Raw genomic sequence first — 12,312 nt, 5'->3', positions numbered from 1 at the left:
CTTCAGAAAATTATCTAATTAACTGAAGATATCCTTGATACCATTACATATATTTGTCTATGTTTCCAGATCTTATGAATGCCCTGTAAGCTCAATTCAAGCAAAATTTTAACTACTGAGTATGGGAGTGTGTGTATTTATATATTTGGGGGGGGGGGCGTGGTTATTGGGGATTGAACTCAGTGGCATATGGCCACTGAACCAAATCCCCAACCCTTATTTTATATTTTATTTATAGAGACAGGGTCTTATTGAGTTGCTTAGCACCTCGTTTTTGCTGAGACTGGCTTTGAACTCTGGATCCTCCTTTCTCAGCCTCCCCAGCTACTGGGATTACAGGCATGTGCCACTGCACCCAGCTAAAAACCTGAATATATTTTTTAAAACCTTAGTCCAGGTATTATCTTTTTTGGAAGTTTACAATACTATATCTTTCAGGAAATAAATACATAAAAGATATATCAAGGTCTAGTAACCTCTTGAAGGCCAGACACCCTGTCAGGTGGTCTGTGAAGCCAAAACGATTTTCAAAATTATATTAAACACAATCTGCCTTTTCCAGTGCCATCTCTCATGTACAAAGAGCATAGTGTTGCTATGTTGATGGCAAAAATGCTCTGACAACAAACAGAGTTTGTGTTTGGGGTATTTCTTGTTTTTAAAAAATTTTCTCAAATTTATTTTGTTACATAGGTTATATCTATGATCCACACAAACAAAAGCTCTTTAGACCCCTCCATTTTTAAAAGTGTAAAGGAGTCCTGAGACCAACAAACTAAAGAAGCACTGTAATAGTTAAGATACATATAACAGGTAACTCTATTAACACAGACTATATTTTTCTCAGTATAATATTTCTTTGAAATCAAGTCATTTGCCCCAGTTAAAAGCTAGTTTCTGAGTGCTTCAAAGGAAGGACAATGGCACCACATTTTGGCAACTGATGAGAATTACAGACAAAATTCCATTTATGGGGCATGCCTACAGACCCAAGTCACATTGAGTCTCAACACTAATATTGTTAAATATCTTATTCAAGTATACTTATATCTATAACTATTTTGTGGGAAATTTTCTGTGAAATTAGATGTGAAAAATTCACAATTAAGTTGTGCTTCATTCAGATAGAAAAACCACCATCTTTAACCTCAGGTGAAATCTCAGATCTTAGAGGAAAAAACATTTTGTAAAATGAAAGAAGATACAGAAAAATTGAGGGGTAAGAGTTTTATGATAGAAATATAATGAAGAAAACTTTAGGAAAAACATAACAGGTTTTCTATTCTAGAAATGCACAAAATTTTAAAAGCTATAAACAATTCAAAAGTTGCAGTAATAGGGAGCACCGATAATTTCTATAATAGTCATGCCTATTACCTGTTGGGCAATATTTTCACAGTATTTGACCTCCAATTCAATTTGGAGTTTCTTCAAAGCCCCCTTGATAGCTGCTTCCTTCTCTTGTTCTAAATCTCGCTGGAGCTTTTGCTTCTGCTTTTCTACCATGACTTCCATGTCTGCCTTGGAAATGACATCCAGGGTGGCTGCTTGGTCAGTTTGGCTTCCACAATCTGTGGTTTTCTTTTTCAGAGCTTTTACAGTTTGATCCAGCTTAGACTGCCACTCCTTTTCCAACTGTTGCATGAGTTTTTGTTTCATCTGTTTTCAGAAGAAATATCATATGAGAAGAAAAATGCTCAAATAAATGAAAATTAGAATAACTACACAAAAAAGCAACCACACCTGTGTTTGAAAGCCATCTAGACATTGTTATAGTAATTATCTGAGGTTTAGAAATTCAGTCAATGAAAATATACTCTCAAGTAAAACTTGAAAGTTATTCTTTGACCTTAACTATGTGAGAAAAATCACAGGGAAGATTTAATTATGCTATGTGAGGTCAGACTGACTGGCGTTCAATATCCAACTTTCTGGAAGCTTTGATATTGACAGCATCATGTGGCACAATAAAAACAAAAACAAACAAAAGAAAAACTTTTGCTATAAATGTAGGTTTTGCCATCATGGATACCATGCTTCCACAAACCAGCACTGAGTAAATCTAATCAATTAATCTAAAAAATAGTTTACTAACTTGAACACACTGACATTTTATTTGTTATGAAGTTAAATTTTACTAAGTAGACTGCATTCAAGAGGAAGCCATTACTAGAAGAATGTCTTGATTTTTCTCCTTTCGACAATGTAGTGGGATGGATCTAAACACAATCCGTCTTAGGCCAACTGTGACGTTGCAAGATTTGCTTTTTCTTTTTTCAGTTCCCACCTCCTGGGTATCCAAAGTTCTCAAACTGGCTACCAGATTAGTAGAAATTAAAAGGAATTTTATGAATAGGAGAATCTAAGTTTAAATAAACCTGAAAAAAAAATTTTTTTTCATTTCCAGGTAAGTTCTTAAGATAACAATTTGGTCATTAACTTTCTAGGAAACTATTAGCATTTCCTAAGCTCATTTGTAATATACACAATAGAGATAATAAATTTTGTACTTCTGAGCCTGTCCACTACTTCCTTCTTCTAATCCATTATAAGGATTATTTGTTAATCATACACACACACACACACACACACACACACACGCACGCACACACATACACATAGATATATATATTTATCTAGAGTTATCAGAATCACTTCACATATGAAATTAGATCATGGTTTCAATTTTTAGGAATCAAAGAAGTACCCAGGTAAACCCATTAAATCCTGAATTTGGCTGAAGGGTCAAGAGAGGTTAATTTTAAGAGGTAAAACTGTTGTGGTAAGCTGTTAAGAGCCCAACTCTGAAAGGTAGAACAGAGAATTATATATACACTTGCCAATTAAAAATTATGTCTATTTATAATTGTCTTCTATAATTAACACATTTTTAAAACACAGTGACTAGAAAGAAATTTTAACCCACACCTCTTTCTGTTCCTTATCCCAGTGTGCTTTGGCTAACATCATTTCGCTTTCAACCTGCTGTTTACTATCAGTTTCTTGCTCTTTCAGCCACTTGGTTTTTTCCATGATAAGAGTTTCTTGGTACTTTTCTTCAAGTTCCAACTGCAGTTTGCTTACAAGTTCTTCTCTTTCTTCCAATAGCTGTCTCTTTAAACAAAATTCAAGTAAATATCTCTGAATAATACTTATGGTCTCTCCAAGTTAAAAAAACAAAACTTGTTGTATTTTGCTTAGATAGCAAAAACAAAACCAAAATAAGCAAACAAAAACAACTCTCTAACCTCTGTAAAGGACTGGCTTAGTTTGGCCTGCGGTTGTATGAATAAACCTTAACATGTTATAGCAATGGCATTATGAATGGGAATGATGGTCATCTTAGTCTTGTCTACAAATTCATAGCCGAACTGATTTCTACACAACCCAGAGAGTTCTGTGTAAGGTTTTTTGCCCACTTTTTTTGAATAAGAAAAGCTAACACATGAAGAAAAGTCTGTGTGCTAATAAATGCTTCAGGACATAACTGAGCTTCTGCTTAACCTATGGATTGACTCAACAAGTGTTTCAGAAAACAGCACATGTGAAACATTAAAATATCCCCTTGGGCTCTTGGGGTTGCCTGTTCCATGAATTCTATAGCCAAACTAAGTTCCCTACCTAAAGCTCAACTACAAGAAAATAGTTGTGTCCTGCAGAGAAGGAGTACCCCAAAAGCTCCCTGGGCTGCTCCAGAGTAAGTTCTTGAACTGCGCATGGGAAAACATTTCCTAGGAAAACAAACTAGTATATCTTTGTCAATCTCCAAGAGACATGAAAAGATTAAATAAACTCTCCTAAATATAAAGGTGTTTCATCAAACTTATAGTTCCACAATTTAAAAAACTCAGCCGGGCGTGGTGGCACATATCTGTAATCCCAGTGGGTTGGGAGACTAAGACAGGAGGATCTTGAGTTCACAGCCAGCCTCCACAAAAGCAAGGTGCTAAGCAACTCAGTGAGACCCTGTCCCTAAATAAAATACAAAATAAGGCTGGGGATGTGGCTCAATGGTTTTGTGACCTTGAATTCAATCCCCAGTATGTATATATATATTTTTTAAAAAATCCTAAACAATTCCCAGAGAAGAAAGAAATTAAACATCTAATGTTCCAAATACACTGGACCTGTAAGTAGGGAGTAGATGTGATTACAAAGTGATAGCACAAGGGAGTTTTTATGGTGGTATGGCTGTTCTGTAATCTGACAAATATATACAAGTGTTAAAAATCAATAAACTATTCATCCAATGAGGAAAAAAATAACTTCTTATACTGAATGATATTTTTAAATTTTAAAAAAATTAACTGCTAAATTTGTTTCTTTGGAAAGAGCCAAACAGCAGCAGTATTAACCTTTCTTCCATGTACAAACATTCGTAAGTCCAAATATCAGTCAGTAACAATTATTAATTGCAACTCACCTATTATATGAAATCCAATTTTATAGTCAAATTGATTCTTTTAAACATACCCAAACAAAAATTCCTGAAAAGCATGGCTTCGTTGAGAGAACTGCTCTTGTGCTCTTGCCAATATATATATATTTAAAAACAGAGATCTTCTCCATATTTTAATTTTAAACACATCACTGAAAGCTAAGTTCTTAATTTTTAGATAATATAAAATCCTTTTTAACTTTTTTACTGCCAACACTGACTAAAACAGCTCCATTTAATTTTCTACTAAATGCATACATGACCTTTTTTCATCGTATTAATGCATTAAAAAATAATCAAAATATTAAATAAACTGAATACTTCACCTTCTCTTTACTATTCTTTTTTAAAAGTCTATGGTAGCAATACCTTGCTTTAATATAACTTCCTCAAAACTCTCTGTATAGAACATTTATTCAAGCCTTTAAACACATGTCTTAATCCTGAGGCAGGGGGCTTTCAAACTGGTCAGTAGGCTGGTCCCAAGCATAAGGGAAAGTCAGATCTGTGTGTGAGGGAGAATCCCCACCAGGGTAGAGAAAAAGCTCAGGCGACTGTTTCCTTGTGACTCTACTCCTGGACCAAGGGCAGATTGGAAGAACCAGAAGTTAGGGCATCCATTGCACTCTTCCAACTCCCCTGAAAGGGGTCATACTAACATGCTGACCTTCCTCACCTTCCCTATCATGCGACTACATTCAAACTCCTGTCCTTCTTTCCAGAAGAATAAAATGATGATTAGCTACTGAGAAAGAAAGGGGCCTGAGGAAAAGGCCTCTGAAGGAATGAACACACTGTGCAGAGCTCATAGGAACAAAGAAAGTTGGGCAGTCAACACAAAATGAAAATAAGGAGCCATGGGTTTTAGATTTAAAGTGAGTCTGGTCCACACTTCTTTGCCTTCTAGAATAAATCTACAAGAAAACATTTCCTCCTTTGTATATGCCATTTTCTATAAAGGTTTTAATAATGATTTCAATTTTTACTATATTTCCTAAGTTATATTAGTATAGCCCCAAGTGAAGAGACTTCTAGGGACACTGTCCCCATTCACATCCCCCAGCCAAAAGTGTCAGTTTCCATGACAAACTGAGGCCTGAGAGACCAGGTGATGAAGAATCAGCATAAACTTTACCTTACCTTCTGTTCCTGAGCTTGCTGCTCCTTTTCAGTGGTCTTCTTGAGAGTCGACTCTAGAGTATCCTTCTCTCTGCACACTTCTAGGTAACATTCCTGCACAGTAGTTATTTCCTTACTCAATTTATCGATGTCAGACCTTGGATACACAAAACCCGTAACTAAATGACCACAGAAAAATTAAAGGGCCGCATAACAAACAATTTTCCTTTAAATTATGGACTAGGAGAATGGTTGTCTCTATAGTTGCAGAGCAGCCGAAGTCTTATTCTCACCTGAGCTGAGATTGAGTTGCTTCATAAATCTCAAAGAGCTGCTGTTTCTCCAAAGCATGCTTGGCTAATAGGCTCTCCCGTATTTGGGCTTTCATGGCCTCATGGTGCTGGTGGTAGGTCCTTTCACACCTAGCAACAGAGAAGGGGATCTAAGGCAATGCTCGGCATTACTAGAAACACTAGAATGATTTCTAGAATCATTTCCTCCCCACCTCTTCCCTCTAATGCCAATTACAAGGATGGTCAGATTGCTTTTCTCCAACCAAAACCAGTAATAACTAATTTATAACCAATAATCTTATGAGAATCTTCAAAATTTTCTTTTTTTCATGTTTCTACAGAAAAATGACAAACTTGGATGTGAGAATGTCCCAGTCATTCAAACACAAAGTAATCTATATTGAGGACTTCTGTTTATAAAGAAATTAATTAAAATAATTGAGGGTATGGTTTCCAAATCCCAAGTTATATATATTAAACACAAATACTAGCAGCATCCAACTCACATGTAAGTTATGTCCCAAAAGTCTGTTTCCAAGTTTATGATTTGGTATTTGGAAGACATATTTCCTCCCACAGATTTCTTCTTTATAAAAAATAGTTTCCCAGACTCGCTTTAACAACAAGCAAACAACAAAAACCCCACTAAGCTATAATATTTCAGTGAGATACAGTCTTAATGATGCTATAGAATCCATATTTCCACGTTTCTGTGGAAAATGTGTTCCAAATTCTAATTGAGAAGCCAGGGACTTATCTCTGCCAATTCAAGATCCCAAAAAGGAAACATTCATTTTATTCATCTTTGTGTGTTTGTGTGTGGGTGGGTGGGGTATCTTGGAGGAAGGGGGACCCAGAAGGCAGGCATCTGGCATCTACATACTTACCGCTCCACAGTTTCCTGTTTATCACGGTCAAAATCCTGTACCATTTGTCTCATTTGATTACATAAGTCTTGATTTGTATTTTTCAGTATTTCTTCAGCTTCTTTAAGTTCCTAGACAAGAAAAAAAAAAAAAAAAAAGAAGTATTTAGAGGAAACAAACATCATTTTCATCAATCTATCTATCTTCATCTTTTTAACATCCTCTGTGCTCAATTCTACCCTATAACATTAGTTGGTATAATCTCATTTTCATAATTCTACAAAAGAAATGGCTCTATACCTTGGTAAGAGCATAGATTTATTTGATAAGTAGCTTTTTGATAGGAATAAAAGTTAATATTTTATATTTGTTTTGATATTAAATGAAAACATTTAACCAGAAGTACTGGCTAATTGATACTTAAAATAAGTCATAAAATTCAATAATCTTTGGTAACCATCTAAATAAATAAGCAAGTTTTTACTTTTCAGTCAAAGGTTGACTGAGAAGGAAAAAAACACCTGTATCAGTCATGCCATTAGATAGAAAGGAAACAGGAATTATACTAAACTTCCAAAGATACCACTACCCAAAACCACTAGTAGAGGGAAACAACTAGATTCTATAACTGCCTACTGCTATACTTGAGTAATAACTTGTATTGCTTCTGTATTTTTTAAAAGTTTATTTATCTCTTTTATATTTAATAAGGTCATGAAAATTCTCATTAACTTATAGGACATTTTTAATTACCTGATTTTGTTGTTGTAAAACTTGAATTTCATTTTTAAGTTGCAGTACATCATCTCTAATAGTCATATCAGAAGTAGAAGAGTCAGGCCATAATTGATTAGTTGGCTTTTCTGAAGTATCTGTTTTGGTCTAAGTGTTAAAAAGAAATCAAAAGTATTAGTTTTGAAATAATTTTATATCAACAAAAAACCCTGCAAAACAGCATGCATAATTTCACACTTCCCCACATATGACACAGTTATCAAAACCAGGAAATTAACACAGATGCAGTATTACCAACCAATCTGCAGACATCAAACAAATGTCTCCAGTTTTCCTCTGGTGTCCTTTTTCTTGGTTCAAGATCAAATTCCATGACTCCACACTGCATTAAATTATGTCTCAATAGTCTTCTCTAATCAATGAGAGTTCTTCAGTCTCTATCTTTCAAACCCATGACATTTTCTAGGAGAACTAATCACGTTATTTTGTAGGATTATCCTTCAATTTGGGTTTTTCTGATATTATTTCTTTACTAGATTCATGGATGCCAAAGAAATGATACATGCTTATAGTAGCAGATAGCGGATAGCAATATGCCTCACTGTTGAAGACAGTGTCTTCTAGCCATTTCCATTGTAAATTTACCACCTTTGGCTTGTAAAATAATAAATATCTTCTGAAAAGATTCTTTGAGACTAGGCAAATATCTCATTTCTCATCATACTCTATAAGCATTTACTCTATTTCTGTAAATATTTGTAACAGTATTAACTCATGTATGTTTTATTTAATAGGTACAATTTTAAAGCTTCATAATAAACTTTGACAACTTGCTTTTTAGAAAGATCACATAAATGATACCATTGGGTGATACATGAATCCATCCAACTTTCATCTCCATTGCCAATGATTATCCTTAAATAACTGTTGTCCGATGGGAAAGGGGCATCTGACAATTGGTTTCCTTTGTATTTCTTGCATTGTCACCAGAGTGCAACCTCTTATATATAATTCATTTGTTTTTCCATCTTCCCACATTTGTCTGTTTAAATAACTTTGCATATTTTTCCTCTTCCTATCTGAATGTTTTCCTTATCTATTTCTTTAGTGAGAGGGAATCACAACAATTTCTTAAATTCATCTACTATATCTACTATATTTGACTTGTTGGCATATTATATGCCTGACTGTGAGTTCTTTTCTCCAATGTTTAACAAATATCTATAACAACTTTTGTTCTGTTCCTGACAGGGGGGCAGGTATCTCTGCCCATGCAGAAATTGGACAGTCTTCCAATTCAGTGTAGAGCATAAGTCTTCATTCCTTCAGAGTCAAACAGCTCAAGCTGACTTTTCCCTTTTCACCTGCCACCTTTCCCAGAAGACATTTCTACAACCCCAGTCAGAATAAGGGCTAAGAATATCTACTCTTTTTAGCTTCTGTCCAAATGCAGGGAATGAGGTGGGCATGAAACCTAAAGATGTTATTTACTCCCTAGAATGGCCTTCTGTTTTAAAAGACTTGGCCTCTATTTTTTATGATACTCATTTGTGCTTCTTCCAAACTGGAGAGTTTTTATTACTGGGAATAAAAGTCACATTATACTGATACACTGGAATTCGCTTTTCAGGCCTAGATTTTATACTTGGTTTTGATGAATCATCAGACTGCAATCACACAGGGACTAGGTACTTGGACTTATCAGCACAGTACCTTTAAAAAGATCTTTGGGGGCTGGGGTTGTGGCTCAGTGGTAGTGAGCTTGCCTAGCACATGAGAGGCCCTGGGTTTGATCCTCAGCATCACATAAAAATAAATAAATAAGATAAAGGTATTGTTTCCAACTATAACTATTTTTTTTTTAAAAAAAAGATCTTTAAAGTGAAAAGATTACTTGAATGTCACAATAAAATTTCTTCTCAAAAGTAGAATACTGAACACACAATCTTCAAGAAAACAATAAATTTAATACACTGTATGTCTAAAAAGATTCTAGATAGAAACCTTCTGAGTTGGCTACCGAACATTGCCTCTCCAGTACTTTTGGAATCAGAGTTTAGCTTCAACCACAACTTGAGGTATGATAAAACTGTTCATTGAGAATCAGACACAAAAAGTTCTGTGTTCACAAAAAAATTCAGTGTAGATATGGCTGCTAATAAGCCAGTCTGGTTTACCTAAGGCCTTTACCATATTCTAACCACAATCTACCTTACTGGCCTCGGTTGGACAATTGGAGTGAATTGCCTAATATTTGATCTGCTCCTCATCACTGCCCAGTGCTATGTATGGGCAGTCTCCCAATTCCATCATATATTATCCTGGAAATGTCGTTGTTATGGTTTGGATGTGAGGTGTCCCCCAAGAGCTCACATGTGAGACGATGCAAGAAGGTTCAGAGGAGAAATGATTGGGTTCTAAGAGTCTGAACCCAGTCAGTGATTTAATGCCCTGATAGGAATTAACTGAGTGGTAACTGAAGTGGCAAGACATAGCTGAACAAGGCAGGAATTGGTGTGTGGCTTTGGGTATATATTTGTATCTGCAGAGTAGAGATCTCTTTCTCTCTCTGCTTCCTGATCACCATGTGAGCTGCTTCCCTCTGCCACACTCTTCTGCCAGGATGTTCTGTCTTACTTTGAGCCCTGAGGAATGGAGCCAGCCTTCTATGGACCAAACCTCTAAAACCTTGAGCCCTCTAATAAACTTTTCTTCCTCTACAATTGTTCTGGTTGGGTTCTTTTAGTCATGGTGGAAAAAAAAAAAAAAGCTGACTAAAATAGTCATAAAGCAGTATTACTGGGGTTTTGTACAGAACAATTTTATTATTATAGATAAGATTCCTGGGTGAAAATTCAGCTTTAAATAAACTACTGCTATGAAGTCATATAAAATGAAAACAAAAAAAAAAAACACTCCATAATGACTTCAAATTGTTCTATATGATTATAAATGAACATAAAAATATACTATAAAGTATGTATAAAGCAACAAATATCCATATCATTCAAGTGTTCATAAAAGAAACATGCCAAATAATCCATAAATAGCTTTGCTGGCCCTCTTGAAACTTAGAATGTATACTTAGAAATACCCAGGGGAGGATTTTGATTGCTCAGTTCTCTTTAGAAAGATAGCCAAGAAACTTTAAACCGATGTGTTCTTTCTCTTAATAGATTTCCTTTTAGAACATACAGAAGTTTAATATTCTTTCATGTCCTTCCTTTCCCCCTTGCCCTTTCTTAATTATTAGGCGTTTCCTGTATCACTTTCTCTTGGCAGTATAGGTAGATGAGGATTTGTGAAGGAAAGGTGGGCTGAACACAGCATGGCCCTAAGGAAGCAGCCTTGGCCATTTATCAGTCAAGTTTTAGTTTCAATTTGCCTAAGACTGACTCTGTTACCTTAGAAAGCTCACCGACTCCCCCAGATTCATTTTCCTTACCTATGAAGCGAGGGTACTGCCTGAAGAATACAGAAGTGGAATTCAAGGACTCACAGAATCTGCTTTTATGCTTCTCCCATCTGTACCACCACTGTATGGTTTATTTCCTTGTATAGAGTGACTTTTGTTAGAAGAATATGGATTAGGGAAATCACACATTCTAAATTCTAAAGGATTTCATTGTGCAGAAAAAAAATCAGTCTTTTTTTGTTTGTTTGTTTTGTGTGTGTGTGTGGTGACGGGGATTGAACCCAGGGCCTTGTGCATGCAGGGTAAGCTCTCTACCAACTGAGCAATTAAAAATCAGATTTTAAAGCACTACTGATATAAATTAACCTTGAAGAAAGTGCAAGACCCTGTTACATAGAATGCTTCCTTAAATTTGTGGTAAAGGAATTTTACCTAACTGGCATCTCCTTTACTAGGTGACAAGAGTAAGCAGAAAATACATTCCTTTAAGTGGCATTTCCTCTTTAAACTTTACTTCTAAAGTCAAATGACCCTTGTCAGCCAAAGTTTCCTTTCCACAAAAAAAAAAAAAAAAAAAAAAAAAAAAAAAAAAAGTTTCTTTATTACATCTTTTCAAAACAGCTTCTGGGCTCTACAAACCTCAATCTCGATGCTCCTGTCATCTTTCTTCACTTCTTGGAGATCTTCAATTTTCTTGTGACAGTCCTTGAGGTCCTTTTGTAACTGAGCCACCAGATGACGCTTCATTGAGTTGCTCCCCAGCAGGCGCTGCACTTCTACTTTCAACTTTAGGATGACCTCATCTTTAGAAAGTTCTTCACTCAGGTCTTCCTGTGGCATTAAGCTAATGCAGAAATTGTGGGTTAAATTGGATAACAAAGCAAGCACTATTCCTCCTTCAAAGTACTAATGGCATCCCTGACCATGTTGTGTTACATACACAATTATACACTAATATTTCAAACAATTTTAAACTTTGTCATACACAATGATGTCACTTGTGCTGTGTCCCCATGTACAGAAATAAGTTCAAGCAAGTATAGTTCTGCTGCTTCATTCTAAGGAGTCTGGACATGAGAATTGTGACATGGCTTCCATTTGTGTTTTTGATATATTGCATGCTATATACATGTTTCAAGAGAAACAACATGGACATTAGGAGGAAAATGATACTACACACTAGCTACCCTAACCTTTAATTTCTGTTCTCTTTCAACTTCCTGAAACACAAGCCTGAATGGATGTCTATGCACCTGAAACAGCACAGAAATAAAAACCATGCTAATTTAAACCCAATTTTAGTTTCAATAAACTTAGAGGCTGGGATGAGATATTCTGTTCCTTGCCATAATAGATTAACTAAGACCAGATCTAGCGTCCTCCTTAAGACTGAAAAAAAAATCAATCAAATAGATAAAGCAACGGTTTTTAATCATTAAACAGGCA

General features: G+C 35.4%; 1 protein-coding gene across 1 annotated transcript in view; it reads right to left on the bottom strand.

The window, feature by feature from the left end:
- CEP152 (centrosomal protein 152) overlaps positions 1-12,312 on the bottom strand; it is an 87,480-nt gene that overhangs the window by 29,538 nt on the left and 45,630 nt on the right. Inside the window, exons 14-20 of the mRNA XM_081289763.1 lie at positions 11,506-11,710; positions 7,470-7,598; positions 6,738-6,847; positions 5,851-5,979; positions 5,579-5,714; positions 2,929-3,114; positions 1,378-1,659 (exon numbers count right to left, since the gene is read on the bottom strand). Of these exons, the coding sequence (XP_081145889.1) occupies positions 1,378-1,659; positions 2,929-3,114; positions 5,579-5,714; positions 5,851-5,979; positions 6,738-6,847; positions 7,470-7,598; positions 11,506-11,710 (1,177 nt within the window). The remainder of the gene's footprint in view (positions 1-1,377; positions 1,660-2,928; positions 3,115-5,578; positions 5,715-5,850; positions 5,980-6,737; positions 6,848-7,469; positions 7,599-11,505; positions 11,711-12,312) is intronic.

This window comes from Spermophilus citellus (genome assembly GCF_964194105.1).
Source record: "Spermophilus citellus genome assembly, chromosome: 4".
NCBI lineage: Eukaryota > Metazoa > Chordata > Mammalia > Rodentia > Sciuridae > Spermophilus > Spermophilus citellus.
Note: the sequence above shows the minus strand (reverse complement) of the source record. Positions and strands in the feature narration are given on the sequence as shown.